This window comes from Hippocampus guttulatus, chromosome 7, assembly GCF_054856545.1.
Source record: "Hippocampus guttulatus isolate MCC_2025c chromosome 7, RoL_Hgut_1.0, whole genome shotgun sequence".
Classification (NCBI taxonomy): Eukaryota; Metazoa; Chordata; class Actinopteri; order Syngnathiformes; family Syngnathidae; genus Hippocampus; species Hippocampus guttulatus.
Window position 1 is genome coordinate 15,638,606 of NC_141267.1, and position 22,597 is coordinate 15,661,202.

A 22,597-nucleotide genomic window follows, 5' to 3' on the forward strand; every position below is an offset into this window, starting at 1 on the left:
GAGCAGGGAGGAGAGGAAGACCTCGGAGGATCAAACCTCAGCGGAAAGGCCGCAGCACTTATAAAAGCGCCATCATCAAACACAGCACAGCGGATGACAGGCAGAGAAATATGTCCCGGGCAACAGAGGAATTCATATTGGCACGTCAAACTCACCCTGCCTAACATTTTCACTCTTTGTTCTAAAACTAGAAATGTGCGGCCAACCACAATGCATCCCACTGGGGAAGACAGATTTCCGCTCCAAAATAGCACAGTGGAACTTGTGGAAAACATGTAGCATTGAACACATCGTTTACAAGCCGCCAAAAAACAAAAAAAAAAACTAGAACAACAACAGGAGACTCCTGGCACATACCTGCTGCATCAAAGCTAAGGCTAGGCAACATCTACTGCTACAATGACATGATGATCTAGTGGGCCAATGCGCGGGCAGCATATGGTTTACATGACCCGTTCGGTGTTAACTCTGCAAGTTTGGAAACCACACTGGTACTAAAAATAGGACCTGCGTTTGCCAGCATGAAAGCGATTTGAATCGTGCCAAGCCGAGTAGGTACCGCACATTGGTTTCATCAATTCACAACAGAGGATTGGCACAAATAAAACATGAACATGTCTGGTGGCCAGAGACGATGCTGACACAATGTAAGAAAAACATGTTTTAATTGGTCATTGAGCTGCGGTATCAACAACACATCGATAGTGACGTTGCGGCTGATAAAAGGTGTGACTTTAATTCCTCATTTGAACTTGGCGTTCATCATGTTATGGTGTCTGCGTGGCAAAGCATCTCAGTATTTTCAAATGGGCTTCATAAACAAGGCGGAATTTAGGGCAGCAGCTAATCAATTAACCCCAATATTTGGATTACAAAAATAACCCCTCGTTATTTTATTTATTGATTGATTTTGTGCATACTACAAATATGTTGTTGCATCTTAAAAGAACACATTTCAATCCCGCTTCAGACTCAAAAAGAGGGGTCGAGGACGATAACCCCCCCCCCAAAAAAAACACGTACGGTCACTTTCTGAACTCTAATCACTTCAAATCGGTGAGCCCATGAGGAACCACAAAAGCTCTGATGAGTATCAGTACCTAAAGTTGGTCGTGATATACGTATATAGTTTTTACATTTTCCCACAAACTATCAAGATAAATGAGAATCTTATTTCTCGCCTTCCGATGTGGAGTTTGCGTGTTCTCCTCGTGCCTGTGCGGTTTTTCTCTGGGTATTTCGGTTTCCTCCCACATTCCAAAAACATGCTCGGCAGGTTAAAGGAACACTCTAAATTATCCCTCGGTGTTTTGTGGGCTTGAATGGTTGTCTATATGTGCCCTGCAATTGGTTGGCAGCCAGTTCAGGGTGTACCCTGCCTATTGCCCGAAGACGGATGGGAGAGGCTCCAGCACGCCCGTGACCTTCGTGAGAATAAGTGGATGAATGGTAGTGTTTGTTTTTTTTTCTATGCTGGTTACCCATTAAATTATTCCAATGTAAAATAGGTACCCTGGCTCAACACAGTGCAGTGTCAAAGCGTTTGCTACCGATCCATCGATCCATTTTCTGAACTGCTTATCCTCAGTTATTAGCGATTAGCTTAGCCATAGCTCGGCTGCCCCACTTTTGTTTACGTTGCCTACGCCCCCCCACCCCACCCCCAGAACCAACAACAACTGGTCGGCCAAGTGGAAAAAAATACATGCACCCCAATATGCACGTTCGATTGTTAAACAATGTAAAATAGCTTCTTTTTTTAAATCTGATTGCACAATCAATGGGATTATCTTCAGAATACTAAAAATATTTGATAGCTGTATCCCCAATTGTTATTATTTTGTTGAATAAATTCGACTGGCGTCAATGTCATTGGAGAGTAGTTAGACATTAGACAGTACTTATATAGGCTAGTAAGCCTGAACATTGCTGTCGCTGAGAAACATTAAAATGAATCCAGGTGTCCTGCAAAGTGAAGCCCTGCCAGGCCAACAAATAAGAGCATTAAATCATAATGATCCCCGTGTTTTGTATGCACCAGCGCGCCACCTAGGACGCCTCCGCTGGCTTGGCAAGCAGGGGGTCTGGAGTCGAAAGTGGAGTGGAAGCATGGCTGTGCAGTCTGACAACATTGTTTCACACGTACTGGGCTAATTAACTCGGAGGCAATTAAAAACAAGGTGGAGAACCGCTGAGGTGCCAATGACACTTTGTCTGCCAAGGAGAGCCAGAGATCTATGCCAGAGAAGAGATCTTTCTATTGTTGTTGACCTTTTGTCATGAATGCAAACACATCCATGCCCAATATATGGGCAGTGCGGCTGAACTTAACGTGAATACTGTGCGGCATTCAGATCAGTTCATTGAGGGGGGGGGGGGGGGGGGAGTGGCTGCAAGCATTCCTGGATGAAAGGACTACATCATTACAATTATCAACATTTTGTCAATTACTAAGCTGAGTAGAGCATCAAACTCCAATAACAGTCTCTCTCACAAAACAGATGAAAAGTACTTTTAGTACATCTGAAATTTAAAAAAAAAAACTAAGGCTTGGTTGTAATTGGGTTATTTAAAAAAAAAAGTGTGTTCAGTAGTCAAACTTTCCTCCAGTTAAAGTTCTGGGAGAGTGCCAATTCATATAGTAACCATTGATGATGTCTGACCACATTACTAACTCTTGAAAAATACCAATTTATAGACGTAGAACCAAAGATGAAGGAGTCAAGCTACTTGTTACCGCCACCAAACATTCATCTCACAAGGCTATGTTTTGACACTTGTTTGTTGAACGGTACATGAGCCAAGGAGGAACCCATGAAGTTTTCACACAGATCCAGATAAAAAGGTATGGCTCGAACCATTTCGCTTTTTGCGGTTAGAGCTAATGCCTTAGGGTAGTGATTCCCAACCGATACTGGGCAAGGGCACATACTTCAAATCGGGGGGGGGGGGGGGGGGGGGGGGGGGGTTTGGAAAAAAAATCTCTCGGCACACCACTTAGCAAAACAATTCACAAAAAACGGATCAGCATGTTAATGATGTACTTTCTGTCATCTAGCGAAAGGGCATTTATTTAGTTGTTCTGCCTGGGGGTCTGTGATTAGCAAAGGTAAATTAACAAAATCATATTTTAAGACAAATCCCCCCACCCTAAAAAACAAAACAAAAAAAAACTGATAGGTAATTTTCCTGCGCCACACCTGATCCCTCATGGCAGACTGATTGAGAATCACCGCTTTAAGGGCTACATACAGTATGTGCACTTTTATAACATAATTGCCCAAGTCGTTTATAATTTACACTAACATTTTTCACCATTAATGGTGCCTTCACAGATGCGCAAGTTACTCATTTCAAGGGCACCGGCACAGCGCTATACCATCATAGACGCTCTTTTGAACTTTGCGCCGATTGGCTTTTCCTCTTTGGCCCAGGACACGATGGCCATGATTTCCCAAAACAATGTGAAATATGGACTCGTCAGACCACAGCACACTTTCGCTTTGCATCAGTCCATCTCTGATGAGATTGGACCAAAAGTAGCGACTGTGTTAACAATAGTTTTCTGAAGTATTCCTCGTCCCACGTGCAAATGTGCTTTTGCACAATGATGCTGGTTTTTAAGCAGCGCTTTAACAGTGCTCACGGACATTCGATGTCAATTTTTGAAGATATCATGGACCGAAATCAATTCCACACTCTGTGCTGTTCTTTGGCTGTTGGAGTATTTGCTTGTACGTTTGTACACAAAATGTTGAGCCCCACCCTCACACCTGTTTGTTAGTTGTTTGACCACTGGCATGGCAATTGAGCTGTATTTATAACAGTAGTTCTTAACCTTCTTAGAGGTACCGAACCAGACCAGTTAACATGCACATTCACCAAACCCTTCATTAGTGAAAAAGAAATTCTTTTTTTTTTTTTACAAATTCAAGATGCAGAAAAAACAAAAACGCATTTATTAAAAATGGAGAAAAGTAAATAAAATTTCAAGAGATAAGTAAAATATTTTTTTACGAGGAAAAAAATATATATATATATATATATATATATATATATTTTTTTTTTTTTGTATACATATGATCACGACAGTCACACGTTGACTAGAGAGCTAAGTAAATTTCCAACAGCACTGATTGGACAAGCAATGGCCAAGCGGGCGTGTCATAACTCTTTGACATGTTGAGTCGGGTGTGTCCTACCCCCCCTGGCAGAGGCTCCGTCGAACCCCTGAGACCGATTCACCGAACCCCTCGGGTTCGATTGAACCCAGGTTAAGAACCACTGATTTAAAGTTTGACTATTTATTACTGTCAACAGCTAACATCTTACATCCCTGTCTACTTCTGGCTCAGATTGATGTAAAATATTTCTTGGGACCCCTCATATGCTGCTTTAGTATGTGTCTTCTTTGATGGTTTCTATTTTTATTAGGTGAAATTGCCAATTTTGCCTTTGTGACAATCTCGTATCTGTCATGGGATGAATTAAGTATTTGCCACAACCAAAAACTGTCACTTTAACACCAGTGGTCAGACCAATAATATCTGTTTATTTATAAAGACATTGAAAATGGCTCGCGACGACGCATTGCAAGTTACACGGGAGCGTGGAGGTAAAACATGCTAACGAAGCTAGCGACTGTCACCGTGGATTCACGTGTTCCCGTGCGCAAAAGCTGGGTCAGTTTTAATGCTCTTTTTTTTGGCTGCGCCTTCAACCACTAAAAGCGAAAAAACAGTGCTGCAGGTGTGCCGCGCTTACAACTGAGACAACAACATCAACAACACGGCTAGCGAGGGAGCCTTTGCGAGACCACATTATGTAAATTGACAAAGTTGTTTGTTGTGATCCAAGGGAAGTGAGTCCGTCACAACCTGTGCGTGAGCGAAGGGGGTCTGAGACATTGCCAGCAGCTGCAGAGGTGACAGAGAGGACGCCTGCCTGCTTGGCCCACACCCACACACACGACCGTCACTCCTCAAACATCCCAAATCTTCTTTAACAGAGGCCCCCCCCCCACACACACACACACACCACTTGAAACACCCTTCGGCACACACACACACACTGGCTCTTGAGGAAGGGAGAAAGACGCCTAATGCAATTAGCGTCCCTCGAAGCACTTTTATGTTAATGAATAGAAGTGGTCTGTTGGGCCACTAGGCCGCTTGCTGGCGTTCCCGCGCTGATGGGTCACTGAATATACAAGCTGCTTCAGTGACGTCACACACACCAACATTGTTCTGTAATGGCCACTGTTGCAACAACCTCACGGGCTGCTGATTGGGACTACGGAAGGCTACAATATGGACATCACTGTGGTTCTTCGGCTTTTCTCGACCAAACAAGTCCAATTATTTTTGGGTCTCAATTGGGGCTGGGGTGAAATGAGTCTGGGTTATTCCGGTACCTTAACGATTTTTTTTCTGACTCGAGTAACCATTGATTTGGTTTGCACTGCCAGAAAAGCAAGTCAAGCCGGATGCAACAACACTCTTTCATACAGTAACTCGCCGCCAACGTAGTCCAAAGGCCAACTAGAAAAAAAAAAATCCCTACAAATAATACATGAACATCAACACAATAGCCTTGGCAGGCTTTTATTTTGAAATTAGTCTTTGCAGCAGTGTTCTTTTAATTGTTGTTGCGGTTGACTTGTCTCTGTGACAGCGTTACCGCCTAATGGCGAGCAGCGAGTGCGTAGGACTAATTTTCCAAGGCTGAATCTCCGCACCATTCTTTGATGCTGACAGCCTGACAGGGCCGAGGTTCCTACCGATCAATTTTAACAAACCAGGCTTATTCAAATGGTCTGCTGCTGTGACTCTAACGTCATTGCATTACAAAGAACCAAATTTACCGTTTCGGCAAGTAGACAAGAACACGGTTTGCCGCTTTGCAAAGTTTAGAATTGAAGAAAAATGACCTAGAAAAGAAACGAGTTCCTTGTTTATGAAATGAAATGTTTTATTTACTCTTGTGCTCATAATAGTTCAACTAAGTAAAATAGTATTTTGTCCGAATATTCGGTTTCAAGTAGGATGCTCAAATCCTAAAAAACTTCTATAGGTGCAGCGCCAGTCTCGATCCTCCTCCAGTCAATGCACAAAGCAGCAGCCGGATTTGAAGGATGACAGCCACATTCCCCTTTTATAGTTTCCAAAACCCACACAGCATGTGTGTATAGCAGATTTAGGGAACACTAGTAGGTCTATAGCTTGACATCAATTGGCGAGGCATGTCCTTGTATGCTGTACGCAGATACAGTTTGTCGCCAACAATAAATAGGCTGCTCTTTATGAAATTAATGACCCCAAAAATTAAATCATTACGCATTTGTGAAACACAAAGTTCCACAGGATACCAGTCGCAGATCTGGAGACACTGGTATGAGCTGCCTCCCGGGTTAACACTTTTTTTAGTAGCATTTATTTTCTTACACTAATATGTTAACGTTCCATTTTTTTTCCCCGAGAGTATGTCGTCGTCAATCTCGACAGACTCCCGATACTTCCCAGTGAGGAATTTGCATGGATAAGCATTTTAACACCATTGTGCTCCAGATCTCCAAAGGTGACAGCTTGCAGTGTGTCGCATTAAAATGGGCGTCATTGACCGAGGGCCACACTTTGGGACACGAGGACGAAGGGGGTGAGGGGAGGGTGAAGGAATTAACTCTTCACTGCTTAGTAATTGCCCGCTGTAAGAGAAACAAACAGAATCCTGCCTTCCGAGGCCTGATCCCTCTATTCAACAAGCTCCCTCTTCGACTCGGGCCACTCACTGCATGCTGGGCCAGTTTAAGAGCCGTCGAGCTGCGGGTAAGGCACATTGTCTCTGACTCGCGCCATTTCCTGCAGATCAGTGGGGGTAAGAGCCCTGTGCCAGATTGGGGGAGGAGTGTTTTACACTTCAGGGTGGCGGTGCTGGTAGGGGGAGTCGTTTCAAGTCTTTAAACACCCCCCCCCCCCGCTCCCCTCTTTTTTTTTTTTTTCTTTTTGCCTTTGTTCCTCTGTGGCCAAGTTCTCACTCTGGGGAACACTGGGAAGTGTGACTGGATTTCACGCGGCAGGTTGGCCACGTGACAGAGGGACCAAAGTAACATGACTATGTAATAATATTCAGCAAGAGAGCGAGAAAGAAAAGATCGCTTAAAAAAATATATATTTTTTTAAAAAGTCCACAAGCACTTCCAGGGGTTAACCGGTCAGGCAGCCCATTTGCACTTTAAAAATAGAAAATAATACAGATATCCAAAATGATGGCACAGATGTTTAAGCATAACTCATATTTACATACGCAACACTTTCTTGCGTAAAAATGCAAATACCAAGTGTTCGCTCACAAACATTGGTCATTAAGCCACAATTTTTCTGCCGATCTGGCTTAATGGCAACAAAGTTCCACATTTGGCAAAAAATTCAGGCATAACCTATATTGCAGGGCAGCACCTGTTGGATCTTTAAATGTCTAGTAGGGGTGTGTCCTACCAAAAGGCATGACTGTTTTGTATTGGGGTTGTTGTTTTTTTTGGGGGGGGGGGGGGGGAATAAAAATTCAAAATATGACAAAATAGACACTGTACGGACATGCTAATGCAGGGGTGTCGAACTCATTTTAGTTGAGGGTCAATTTGGAGTTACAATTTGGAGTTACATCTTCCCTTAGAGGGCCGTTATGACAGTGAAACCGCCAAATTATGACTTAAACACAACAAATTAATTGATTACTCGTTTTAAAATGTCGATTAAAATAGATTGCTCAATTAGTGTTCAAGTGAGGGTAAACAGGGTCACAAAATGATTGCAAAATCTCAACGTTATTTATTACACGTGACAATTTGACATTTCGGTACAGATTTAGCAACGCAGGATTTGCTTTCGCGGGCCACATCAAATGACCCGAGGGGGCCGGATCTGGCCCCCGGGCCTTGAGTTTGACCCCTGTGATAATGTATTCCATGACATTATACGTCATTGCGTCGCTTCGTGGGTTGTCCTGCAAGAGTTGTACTTGCAACAGCAACTTTGTCCTCAAATGAGGGTTTGGGAGGCGCCTACAAGGGTGTGGAGGTGGTTTGGCCACAGGAGGTCAGCTAGAAAAGCAAACGACAATCATTTGCCAAATATGCAGTAATATTGTCACCGATGGTAACAGTGGAGACAACCAATAAGCTTTACAACTTCAAGCTTAAACACACGGCTGAATATGAGCAAGCTTGAAAACACAAGAGAGGACATGAAAAAAATGCTCGTGTTGTTCGGAATAAGATTGCACAAAATGTTTCGACCGAGCACTGCTGGAGCACTCTCTAGCTGCACCCCTTCCAAAAAAAAAAGCAGACGGTAGCAAAATATGACTGATGCGGCGGTGTATTGTTCGGCCAAAGACATGATGCCAATTCAAACAGCAGAAAAGGAGGATTTAAACAATTTCAAAACCGACCCGAGATATACAATCCCAGGGAGAAACTATTTTTTTCCAACAACGTATTTGCCTGCGATGTACAAAACATGCCGCAACCTTAGCGTGGAGTTGTTTGCCGCTACGACCGACGTGCTAGAGCCGAACCTCGATTCCTATGTTTTAGCCACTGGTGATTTGGATCAAGCGGTTCGGAAGAGGAATGAATGAATGATTTGGAAATTAGAAATGTGGCCACGTAAGGTGTACCGTGCGTATATATCTGACAGCGAACATGGAAGTTGCTGTCTTGCGTGTTAGCGCGTGTGCTGTCCAGGTAGGAGTGGCTATGTGTGTCCTTCGCTCGCTCTGCACGTCCCACCTCCCTCTCGCAAGATGATCGTCATCCGCTGCTTTTCGCAGTCGATCAACGGCAAACTTGGAAGAAGGAATGTGGTTGGCTGAACTGAGATTACAACGCAACGCAAGCGTGGCATGATCTCGTCCTCATATCGATATTAGTATTCGATATAATGTCCAGCCCTACTCAGAGTGCACCGAAAACGAGGGTGTGGATGCATGCACAAGGTGCTCGGGTTGGGGACACAATGCGCCAGTGCTGGCTGCGTTTGGAAAATAATGGGAGCGGAGCACACTCTTGGCACACCCACTCTCAAAGTAGGGTACAGGCGTAAGAGTGAGTTTCCGACGTGCCCCACCCTTTTGTGTCGTGGCCCTTTCAGAAGCGCCACTGGCACCAGATAGTCGTAACATAACTCGCTAAGTTGCCATGATTATTTCATATTTAACGTCGTCACGTGGTGCACCGGCATTAGTGTCTTTAACTGTGTACTGACTTTGCTAAAATCAAGGCATTGCAATTTCACAAATAAAAACGAATGCTAAAAAAAAAATTCAATTATTATTTTTTAAAAATATTGACTCAGCACTTTCATTCAACCAATGTACTTTTTTGTTGTCTTTATAAAGGCAGCAGTCCGCAAAGGATTCAGCATTGAATGAAGGTTAATGTAATCATCAATGATCCCGCTTTGGGGTAGCGTCTTCCCCAAATAAGCATTTACAGTACACTACTGGACGAGCAACTTTGCACATTACGCGACATTACGATGTACACAAAAATAGTTAATTGTTTTTATTTGAAAAAGGTAAAAAAATAAATAAAAAGAACCACCATCGACATTGACAAATATGAAATACTTGTACTGCAAAACACTTGTCAGCCCAACTAAGCACAAAATGCACTCTTGACTGACGTTTATTTGACTTTTTCATAGTTACGTTGATCTCTTATTATATGATAAAAATTCTGCCTTTTTTCTCGGTGTTCTTATTTTCAATAGCACAAAATGAATAAAATAATTCACTATTTCGCAATATCAACCAATATGAAAATATTTACATCGGGTTATATATGTATATATACACATAATGTACATAATTGGTTCATAAAAAGGATGGCTCGATACCACTTCTTGAAATCCGATACCAATGCTGCAGGCTCGTGGCCCGGCCGATACTGATCTGATTCTTTTTGCCAGTCAAAAAGTTGTTCATTATACGCGGATGTAATTTGATGACAATGACATCGACATACACCACGTTCGCTGTACAACAACTACGAAAATACAGAATATGCACGTATGGCAACCAAGATGACGTCTCGTTTGTGCTATGGCAAGTTGAGTATACGTATATGATGAACATAGTTTGGGTTTAGGGATTGGATCGACCCAGTTCTCATAAAAACAGTCCAATACCGATTCTGATATTTTTGGCATTGATCGGCTCGGTACCGATCCAGTGGCTCAAATCGGACCATCCTGACACGATATTGCAAGCATTATATAAGTTTTTTAATAACACAATCAGCGGTCAATAAGTTTCGGTAAAATTCACTAAACTTAACTTAACGGAACCAATGCCATTTTGCCAAGACAATATCAAGTGTGTGTGTGTGTTTAAAAGTCTGCTTGGAAACTTACCTGCGCCGCTGAACTGGCTGCTGGCGAGGGTCATTGTTCTGTTCTTGCCGTTCGCTACGGGAGGCGCGAACATCTGCGGGGCGACAAAAGGGGAAGAAAGCATTTCTGACAAAAGCAAAGGAGGGCACACTTCACACATCCCATTTCCACTAATAAACGACATCAACGTGCGCTCGGCACGCATTCGGCGTAAATTTTTACGCTTTAACCCTTTCGTGCAACCTGAGGTCCACTGTAGTAACCGCTGCCCCTGAAAGGGTTGAGAGATCCTGTACCACATAAGATGAAGGGTTTAAAAAGAAAAACTGACGCTAGTTTGCAGCAAAAAAAAAAATTATTGGGGAATTTACAACCACGGTTACAGAGGCCTCCGTTAGTCTTGAGCGTGTGGGTTGAATTACCGACTGGATGTGGCAATCTTGCCCCCCCCTCCCTCAAAGTAGGACATGTAAATCAGAGTGCAAGTTGGCACGACAACATAACAGGTCTTCGCAAACCATTTTGATCCCATTAGGTCTTGTAACAGCCGTTCTTAGACACGTCGAACACACGCTTTCTTCCGCGTCCAAGCCTTGGGAGGGTGTCAGGCGCAAGAAACAAACGAGGAGGAAACTTGTTTGTACAATCCTCGACAGTTTCTCACCCAATTATCAGAGTCATATTTCGTCGACGGAACATCTGCTGTTCCAAATTGGCAGACGATCAATCTGGACATTTTGATGGTGAATTCCACTATTTAATGAGACACTCCCTTTGGGGAGTGTTGCTTCCTTTTCTTAAAAATGGACTGAAGAGCTCCATCATGTGAAATACTGGAGCTGCGCACGAAAGACATCCCCGTGAGCAACAAAAATGACATCATGCCGCTGTGAAATGGCAATCAACCGCAGCATTTTAAAAAATGGTCATCATTCGTGGCCACAATTACAGTAATGGCTTTGGTCTGAGTGTCAAGTCTACCTCGTGCTTGTCATTGAGCCTGCCACCCCTTTTTTGTTGTTGTTAGTTTTATTTTCTTTCTTTTAAATCAACACAATCTCAAATTCAAATCTTCAAACAAAACTCCAAAACGTTAAATAGGTCATCCACATTGTAGATTACGTCGGAGAACACCAAACGCTTCCCAGAGCGAAGCATTTGACAAAAATCTTTCCGGCGAGAATAAATTCATTACGCACGTTAACGATTGCCCGTCGACAAACCGCAACAAAAGTCATTTCCTCCAATTACGCTCGATGCGCGTTACTTCTCAAAACCTGCATTGAGAAGGCCAATTAAAGAGATTTGTCCAGCGGAAACGCCTCCTTCTATCACCGACGTCTCCCACCTGCGTGGGCCCTTCTCTTCCCGGTTGTCACCCACCCCGACTGCAATCTCACTCTCTTACCGCACTGAAATCCAGGAGGTCGCTGAGTTCCTTGTCAGTTCCCACTGCAGCCATTCTTTGCTGCTGCTCGGTCATAACCTTCCGTCTCTAACAAACCCTACGAGAGAGATTTGCAGATACAAGGACTTTAATAAATGATAATAAGGGCACTCGCAAGCACAATGACAAGGGTGACATAGCCCAGCAGAGTGTAGCTGGTTGAAAAAATAATTTAAAAAATGAATGAAAAAAAGAAGTCGATGCATGATGAATTCAGTCAATTACTCATCCGATTGAAAAGATCACGCGTGACTTCCTAAACACCCATGACATCAGTGCAAGTTACCATTATTGTGTTTTGGGGGGGAGGGGGGGGGGGGGAACAGGAGCCTTATTGCCAACACACGGCATTTTCGAGTGAACTGTGAAAAATTTGAGGTATATTTACGCGACAGAAAAATAAAATCAGAGTCGCCGTAACATAGGCGCATTTGCGTTACAAGGAAATACAAATGAAGTGTGACGAATTGTAAATTTCCCATTTGCCCGGGTGACATGCACTGACACAAACATTTCCAGCAAAAAACTGCCAAAGCTTGGACAATTTGCAAAAGCAATCCGAGTTATTAGGGGAAACAATTGAAATGGGGCGGGGGGGGGGGGGGGGGACTTGAAAACAGGTGGCGGATGGCAGGAGACTTCAAGGACGATCCCCGGTGAGAGTGCAATATTCGTTTACTTTGGCTTTTTAATCACAGGACACCCTGCGCGGCAAAGGGGGAAAACGATGAACTCGTTTTCAAAAAATAAAATCAAAACAAATATGGAACTTATTGGGGCTGGGTGGTATCCTAGCAACAAAAGCGGGACACCGGGCACGCATATCTGTCCTGGCTGCTCGGCCTCAACATGCCGTGAGGAACAACAATAAGTCAATTACAAGACAACTGTCCGTCGGTGACGTAATCTGATGCAACGTCACATTGACGACTGATGCATCCAACCGGCGTCAAACAAATCTATCCAGGCTGCTCGGTACAAGACAGCTAACTCAACAAGGGCTTCATCATGAAAGAACACAACATGACTTCACTCAGACTCTACAGCTGACTTGAATCGTCTTGGGAACAGTTCACTTTTTTTTTTTTAACCAACTGTATGACAATTAAAGGGTGACGTCAAACAATGCTTGCTCTGTTAAAGGTTTAATGGAGGTAACAATTTGATTTAGAACTTGTTTTCTCCATAGGATTATTATTTTTTTAATCAAACAAATTATCATTCCCAACTTGAAAGGGTCCAGTTTAGTTTTTTTTTCTCAATGGAAAAGTTCCGGTCAGCATTTTAGTTTACTCTGCAACTATCTTTCATTTTCACAATCAAGTATTCGACTATGTCATCAATTCATTGAGTAACAGAAATAGTTTTTTGCATTATTCATTTGTGAATTTGAGTGCGTATGGCTTTCAAGGCGGCGTCTTGCCAGGTGAGGGATGTGCGCATCAGCAAATGCTAGTCAAGTTGGCTGCTTCTTCTTTTGTCTTTTTTTTAAACTTACATTAGCAGTTTGTGTTTCTTTTCAATAAAGTGATTAAAAGCCCACCCGTGGCTGTCTTCTCTTGACCACTTCCTGCTCTATTTAGCGGTGGTAGGCAAAATCAAATTACCTAACAATGCTCACGTTATCTTGTGTTGGCAATCGTAGACATTGTTGGACTTTAGTTGTTCAGCTTTGCATTCTTCATTCTTCTCATTTTAAACGTGAAATGATTTCCAAACTTCTGACTTTCACTGTCTTTGACTCTCACTTTCCTCCTGGCTTGGGACCATCGCACCAACTTGTTTCTACATGGAGTGGCGCTTGCGTACACGGTAACATTAGTCTGTGTAAAAACAAACAAAAAAAAACGATTCCAGTCAAGCTAAGACGTTTTAAAAAAAATAATTGCGTTATTTGAAAAATGAATGCAACACTCAAGCGTCATGCAAGTGTGTAAATTCGTTTAGCACTGCCATAAAAATAACGAATATTATGCCCATTGTGTATGTTTTTTTTTTAAATAGAACTCTGGCAAACAGCACAGCCAGATGTCCATCACAGCCACATGAAAGGCAACGCACACATTTACAATTACAGAGATAATTGGGACCATTGTTAGCCCATGGAAATAATGGTGAAATGCAGGGCTAATGACTATATGCAAACACATCATTACCAAATTAGCATACGTAAACGCAGAAGAGAAGCTTGTCAAACGACACAGCGAGTAAGCTCTGCCGAATTTTTTTTCGTACGTTTCGTATTCTGTCGCCCTAGAGTGAGCTGCGATTGCAGGAAATGGCAAGATGGGAGGTGAGAGGGGGGGTCATACAAAGGCACTTGGACACCAACAGGTGGTGTGCTTTTACAGCCTCTTTGGTAATAAGGCAAACACATGAAATAAAAAGGTATTTTAAGAAAACTAGAACAACAAAAGATTGGAGGATAAATGACGGCAAAACATGTTGAAATCCATAGAGGGGGTGCATTTGATGGGAATTTAAATCCAAGTGATTTGGTACAGCTGCAGCTGTTGTGAACGCGCTACATAAATAATGATGTATTGTATTGTATAAACAATTCGAATTAAAGCACAAACAAAAGTGTTACGTTGTATATCATACCACACCATAAAACGTGGAACCAACAAGTGTCATGAACTCAGGCAGGCGGAACTAATTTAACCTTGGGATATGGAAAGGAAGTGACCACACATACGTACCCGTGCGCGCACACACACAAACACACACACACACACACGCGCGCACACACACACACGCGCACACACAGATCTGAGCGTCTGTAAGCCAGAAGCATGCCTCTCAGTGCCTGTCCCAACTTTTTGGTCTTCTCAAATGTTACCCCAGCACTGCACGACATTGACTCAGGCGCATGGAACACAGGGGAGGGGTTGCTTTAACAAAATGGCATCTTGGCCTACTCATGGATCAATATTTGAATCAGGCAGATTTGGGGGTCTGTGTCAGCCCCCCACACAAGGACAAGAAGCCGTCAAAACAAACTTATGGTACGAGGGCCAAAAACACTGAAACAAATATAACCTCTATAAAGCTTGAATGCGAATAAGACATAGTTTGTGAAATCATTCAATGTGACCACCCCTCCCCGTACATAAATTTAATGGTGGTGTATAACAACTTCTTGATGCAAAAAAACAAACAAAAAAAAACAACCTATTACTATGAGTTAATAGCACTCCACAAGCAAAATATTCAACCGTTGAATGAGGTGTTCACACAACTGGGCAGTTTGTGCCAGAAATGTTCAATTAAATCCACTTTGGATAAGATTTCTTTCAAGATAATTGCAAACCAGCACCCAGAGGGCAGCATTAATAAGGTCACATCCAAAATGAATCCATTAATCTGTCATTTGTTTTTTAGGGATGGGGTACCCCCAAATAATAATCCAATAGAAGATGGAGGCCGCCTTTGGAGAATGGCGACCAAACTTTGCACTTCCTTCGCTCATATTGGGGTTCAAGTCGCCTTATGGGGAAAAGGGGGGGGGGCTGTAGGGAGACGGTGGGGGTGAGAGAGAGAGGAATTTCCTGCCAAATGTGCAATAAAATTTAAAGTCTCGCTGGTGGCCACTCACTCCCAAACAGGAATGTTTAAAGGCGACCTAAAGAGAGCTTATGGAAAGTTTGTCTTGGAAACAAGGGGATACATAGAGGAGGTCCCGAAACGTAAAGTTGGGCTAAATACCCTCTTCAAGCGTATACATTGTGTTTTTCTGAAATGCTAACTAGCATAAACACACAGCGGAACAAGCCACAAAACGAGGACAATTTTTAACGTGTTTTTAATTAATATTAGCGATTGAAGCTGGGGGTAGCACGAAGCTAGCTCGGCAAAGCAGACCAAAAAATAAAACAGGCCGTCGCTTTAAAATCGCGTTCCCGAAAAACTTTTCGGAAAAACACAAGGCGACTTGCGCTAGTGTCAATGGGGGGGGGGAAAGCCGTCGAATTCGTGCAACTTTTGAGGGGGAAAGGTGACGGGAAAGAAGGTGTTTGCTTGTTTTTTTGCTGTTGATTTTTTTTACCTCTCCTCCGCGGGTGTCGGCTATCCAAAAGCGGCGAAGAAAAAGCGGGCAGCGGCGATAGGGAAAACCATAAAAGTTGAGGAGAATTTCGAGCTCAGCGCACCAGACGCATTGGAGCGCCGTGGAACGTCTTTTGCCCCCCTCTTTGTCCCGGAAAGCTCGCCCTGCAAGTGTCCGCCTCCACGTGTTTGCTCCAGTGTCTCGAGTCTGTGTGCAAACAAATCTATTCTACTCGCTTAATCTGGCGTCTTCCTCCTTTTTTCCCTGTTACAACTGAGGAGATGATTTCATTCTTCTCGTAGACATCTTCACCTCCTCCGTCCACATTGTCAGACGCAACAAGGTATCCCTCCGCGCGCGGAATGAGGCCCTCAACCCCAGCGGTGTCCGATTTCAAACGCCTTTCGTAGACGGGCACCATTCACCCGCGATGACTCACGATTGTTGGCGTTTTCGGTACCTCGGAGGGATGACTGTTTATAGGTGAATCTCTATCTCCTGTCTGCTTTGACTGCGGCCATCCAAACGCGAGAGTTCTAGGCGCACTAGCTTGCGCAGCGGAAGGCTATCGCAAGAAAGTTACCTGCTATTACACAGCAGCAGCTTCGACGAGATGGCACGATAAATGCTTAAAGCGCTCCGCCAATGGGATAGCGCATAGGTTTGATTGATACTACGCGTGGCCACTCGACGGTTGAAAACACGGCGTAGCGCCCGCCTTTTTGTTGACGCTCACTTTCCCTGCGTGTGCGTGTGCTCAGAGAGGCTGGCCGAAGGGGGCTCCAACATGCCCGCTGACATAATTTTAATTTTTAGTTTGATGTGATCACTTCCTCTGAAACAATATATACATAAATTGCCTTGACATAACCTCATGTTTTGTTACTGTTTTTAATTAGCGATCCAGCATTTTCCATATTACTATTTTAACTACTATTATATGAAATTAGTACACAATTACTAACAGAAAATATAATTAAATACTAGATATCCATCCATCCATCCATCTTCTACCGCTTATCCGGGGCCGGGTCGCGGGGGCAACAGCTTTAGCAGGGAAGCCCAGACTTCCCTCTCGCTAGCTACTTCTTCCAGCTCTCCCCGGGGGATCCCGAGGCGTTCCCAGGCCAGCTGGGTGACATAGTCACTCCAGCGTGTCCTGGGTCTTCCTCGGGGTCTCCTCCCAGTGGGACATGCCCGGAACACCTCACCAGGGAGGCGTTCAGGAGGCATCCGAATCAGATGCCCAAGCCACCTCATCTGGCTCCTCTCGATGTGGAGGAAATAAATACTAGATAAGTATAGATTAATATTTTTTTCCATTCTTATTATTACTAATTCAACGTTTTTATGTTTATACGTGTATACATTTTTACAATTGTTTTTCATCAATGCAAGTGAGTACGTTTTCTTGGATTTTTTTGAGCTGATTCCGAATCGACCCTTGTTTTTTATTCTCTGGCACATCTCGTTTTCATTGTAACAGTAATAATGCAATAACGATAATATAATATGTATTATAGTCATATATTTAGTCAGATTTATAAATTAAGGTTTATATTCAATATCTGATGGGATTTTAGACAAAATATCTAACATATTTATCGATATAGTGAAAAATTACAACACCTTGTAAAAAATATGCATTAAGCAAGCATTGGGTGTAAGACAAACTTAAAAGAAAAAAATATATATCTCAAAAACATGGTGTTAGAAAAAAGTAAAGACAGCGTCAGAAATATGTTTAAGGACATACAAAGGCATCTCTGATGACAAATTTCCATTGATCAGTGTTATTTTAATGTGGGTATGAAACGGCCGTTCCTTGTCCGAAAACCATAAAACCAACGTGTCCCTGCTTAGTGGCTGCTTCCTAGCTGAGCCGCCAAGAGGATCCCAGGCTAAGATTGGAACATTTAACAATACAACGATCAACGCAAAAGCACCCCCCCCCCCCCATCCCACTTTTTGAAATTCTGCCTCTCCTCCTTTGACAACGACCATAAAAAATTACCTTTACGTGAAGGTACCCAAATGCTATTCCCTGTGCATGAAAAGACACGATAACCCACTTTTATTGAAAGTTATTGGTGTTAGACAGCTGTTGCTTGCAGCCTGAGGGCAAAAAAAAAGCTTGAGGGAAGTTCAGACAGCGCCTTTTGTTTTCTCCTCGACAAACACAACAGCGTGGTCACGTGAAGAGTGTACATATTACTCAGGCCGCCTCTGTGGCTTGATGCGAGAAATCCATTGGCGTGTGTATGGCCCGACCAAGATGCAAAATGTGCTTAACCGTCTGTCAATATGTACAACGTCTTACTTATCCTACAAATGAAACAAAGATTTAGTATACCCCCCAAATGTCATCCCTCTAATAAGTAATCAGAGTTCACTTTTTGTATAAATCATTACTCAACAAATAAAACTTTTCACATCACCCCAGAAAATGTCACTTTAAAGTGTCCTTATCGTACGATTTGCTACAAAAGCAACACATTTTTGAAGAACCCCAAAAATATTTCATTCAAATTATTTTTTTTCTCCAAAATCTTAATACATCATGACTTTTCAATTAATACCCCAGAAATGTCCCTTTTCAACAGGGGGTGTAGGCGGGGGGGGGGGGGGGGGGGGTTACCATCATAATCAATGCACGAATCGATTGGATAATTGATTCTAAAAGATTTGCTGGTGACAGCCCCATCAAGTTTCAAGCAATGCTTGAAGTAAACTTTCTTTCAACAGTTTTCATTCCCTTGAAGTTGTGTTCAAAGATGAAACCGAAATTAATGCACACCAGAGATTTTCTCTCACATCCTCCACTTGTGCAAGTGGTTTTACATTTTACCATGTCTGGTACGCTGAGATTTGAAGCCGGATACAGTGGCAACTATGAGTGGGTGAATGCAACAGGCGCACACACACACAATGTAAAAAGAATTGCAAAACCTTAAAAAAAGTCAGTCTGTAAGAGTGTATTGTCCCGTGTAGAGCTCAGCAAATGGTCCCCGTTTTTTGGCATACCATCCCATCCCTACAGCAAAACCCACATATGACGTGGGGAGGAAACATATGGTTTCAATGGGTGGCACTCAACTTCCGGCAAAAAGTAACACTTTCTGTAAGTGATACAATTATCCAACCCTGTTCCAACTAAATGACAAAACAGTTCAAGTCCCACTGAGACTTGAGCGCAGATCACTGGATTCTGCTGACCAATACACCATGGAAAGCCAACACGAAATGTGGGAGGGGCATATGGTAGGGTAGAGCCAAACTTTCTCCAAAGTCTTAAATTGTACATTCATGTAACCAAGTCTGTGACCAAACTGTTTCTGCCCCTCTAAGAGTTCACTATTACACCGCAAAACCTCAGAAATGAATGTTGGAGGGGCAAATAGTTTCATAAGGCGGAAATCAATGCAATAATTCAATCCTCTTTCAATTAATTGACAGAATGATTGAGGTCCCCATCAAGAGTTGATCTAAGGTCACTGAATTAAAAATGTTTATGGTAAATGAAAAAATCAGATCGCTGGATTCCAGGTTCTAAGTGCTAACTATTACACCATGCAACCTCCATAACAGATGTGGGAGCGCCATACGGTTTAATTGGGTACAATTGGGGAGATCGAGGCGGGGGGTGTTACATTTATACAACCTTGTTCCAGTTAGGTGACTAAGTAATTGAAGTTCCACCAGGAGCTGAACTTGGACCATTGGACTCCAGAGTGGGCAAATCATTCTACCATGGAACCTCCATAGCTGCTGTGGGCGGGGCATACGGTTTCATAGATTGTGCACAATTTCTTGAAAGGAGAAAAAAAAAACGGAGTAATTTCTGTAATTGTTGGATTAATTCAACCATGTTCCAAGTTCGTGAGAGAACTGTTACAATCCGACCAACATTTAAACCCATCGGATTTGGAGTCAAGAGTGCCCACCATTACACCATGGAACCCAAGAGGTTCACACATACTTTATAAAACAAACTTAATTTCGATTTTTTTTTTGGGGGGGGGGGGCACTGTTCTGTATTCCTAATGGTCAGTGAGTGACTGCAGACGTTTTGGATGTAGCTCCAAATAGTTGATTGACTCACCTAAAACTTTAAGTAACCTTTACCGGTAACTTTAAGTAATCTGTAATCTTGTTGGGGTTTTTTTTTTTTTTTTTACTAATAATAGCAGACTTTCTTGACAGAACGATTCTGCTCTGAAAAAATGTTAGCTTTCTGTCAATTTTCACGACACTTGCAAAAAAAAATCCTTCAAAACCAACAAAGGTTGTTTTTTTTTTAATGTACCCCCCACCCTCTAAATATGCCAGTTTTCTCCTTACACTTGTACTAATTCCGACTGAATAAACTCTTATCCGAGTAACCACTTATGAGACGTGCGTTGTGAGAATACAATGATGGATATGACCCAACATATGCAAATTTTACTCAACCGCCTGACATTGTTTGCACAGTGAAGAGAGAAGGGGTGGGGGGTGCTGTCAATAGGACATATAGGTAAATAATCCATTGGCTGTCCCCTGGGTGAAGGCACAGCACATTAATTAGCCCCGTGGACAGACTTAGGAATGTAATGGGGTTACCGCTCGGAACAAGCGCACATATGGGTCATAAATACCTTCACAAACACGCCACACACACGCACGCGCAAAGAAGACGACAGGCGTCAGAAAATAAGCTAGGCTATTGCGAATAAAAAAGGCCATCTTCGTTTCATCTAACACCGCTTTTTTGGAAGATCTTCATCAACAAGATTAAGCATCGGAACACGACATCTGATTAGGGAAAAACTGATTTTTTTTTCCCCCAGAGGGGAATCACTACCATTCTCACTTTTTCCAGCGGACGTTGCCTGGCTCTTTTGAGTAAGAATAGCGCCCGTTGTCAGTATTAGCAATGAGGCTTGTAAGCCCTCCAAGTAGTTTGTAGTAACAGCTGGGTCTGACATGGAGAGCATGCACAAGGGCAGCCAGGATGAGGAACAGGGAGACAGTGAAGGGGGCCAAAGAAAAAGAATTATACACATACACACAAACGCACACACACACACGCACGCGCACACACAAAACAAAGATGCTGCTCATCTTCAATAGACACATGGGGTGAAGACTATAAAAGCAAAGTGACATATGAACACAAGAGAATGAAGGCGGGGATACTTCTTTCATGCACTTTCATGATTGGATACGGTAAGAATTGGAACTGCGAGCAGCAATGAACAGCTAGGCCACCCCCGTGCCTTATTTTTTTCGGGAGATTCTGAAAATGATCAAACAATCATGCTGTGTTCTGCCCACATTAGACAGTTGAGGGGGGGGGGGGGGATGTTGCAAAAGTCGATCTGGAAAACTTCCCAGTGGAGCTCATTTGGGTGGATTTTCTTGAGGTTTGTCGAAATGGCTCGAAATAAGCATGGCAGTAAAACATTGTGATTTGTGCCAATATATATATATATATATATATATATATATATATATATATACCGGTATATATATATAAAAACACAATATATATATATAAATCCAAAATGGCCGCCATTAAAATAACAACTGCCCCTCCATGCTATTTTGTTCCAGCAATTACCAGAAGACTGCATATTCTCAGGTGAACTATTCAGCAATGATTCTGATCATTTGAATCTGGCGTGTTGGATGAGGGAGACATCTAAAATAAGTTGGATCAGGCTCTTGAGGACCAGACTTGGGGACCACAGCATTAACCGCGAAATGAAGTCAAAGTCCTAATAATAACATGCACTTTTCATTTAAAATCGTAGTAGCTCTACAAGGCTTTCTATTTGGGATGCACCGATGCATGTGGTGTGACTGCAAGTACTTGCCAGTACAGAGTACCGATACTTGAGAATGCCATTATGTCTGGCAATTGTGATGAAAATATGTTTCATCTTAACCCTTTCATGCACCCTGTAAACTTATAACATGGTAAACTGTCCACTGTAGTGACCGGTGTCCCTGAAAGGGTTGTTCAAAAACACCAACCTTTCTCGACCATGGCAAAAGTTTTTCGAGCGACAACTTGTGATTACTGACATCTGAACAACCACCACAGCGACGGCATGAAGTGTTTTCAAGTGGCCTCCAATATGTCAGCTAATCAAAATAAAATATCTGACCCGTTTGGTGGCTTTGTAATTCACCCTACTGAGTGAACTATGCAGGCTTGGATGGGTGACCCTTAATACATAACAAAACATCAACATTGGTGGGTTTTCAAGCAGGAGGGCTCCCAAAAGGCAAAATAAATAAAGAATGAAACCAATAACAAAAAAACAATACAAGAGGCCTTTGCACTAATAATACATCGGGAATAAAATTTCCATACGATTTAAGTTGAAAGTGTCACCATTTTAGTCTGGTTTCACAACTAAAGTGGGCCCAGGCGAGAGCCTGCTGACCTCCTCGATAAGCAGATTAAAAAAAAAAAACCCTGTTGTTTCATCTTCTGTGCGGGCTAACCTGCCACATGACAACGTCAAAAACCTTTGTAGGGTTATTCGATGAGACAAAGCAAAGGAAAACGACAAGCGCGTCATTTAATCCCCAAGCATAATGGCGGCGCAGTGGCCGATTAAAGGCTCAATAGGGAGCAACTCTTTGTGGTTCCTCCCATTGCTTTTATATATGTGTAATTAACAACAGATGCACAAGACAAATTAGCATTTGTTTGGCAGG

General features: G+C 42.8%; 1 protein-coding gene across 3 annotated transcripts in view; it reads right to left on the reverse strand.

Annotated features, from left to right (window-relative positions):
• The window catches only part of tcf3b (transcription factor 3b), a 29,533-nt gene extending 13,125 nt beyond the window's left edge, over positions 1-16,408 (reverse strand). Inside the window, exons 1-3 of one of the 3 annotated variants that reach the window (XM_086115275.1) lie at positions 15,887-16,408; positions 11,800-11,896; positions 10,413-10,485 (exon numbers count right to left, since the gene is read on the reverse strand). In XM_086115275.1, coding sequence (XP_085971401.1) covers positions 10,413-10,485; positions 11,800-11,874 — 148 coding nt within the window. In that variant the 5' untranslated portion in view covers positions 11,875-11,896; positions 15,887-16,408. The remainder of the gene's footprint in view (positions 1-10,412; positions 10,486-11,799; positions 11,897-15,886) is intronic. The other 2 variants (XM_086115274.1, XM_086115276.1) reach the window with 2 other exon arrangements.
• Positions 16,409-22,597: the final 6,189 nt, after the last annotated feature.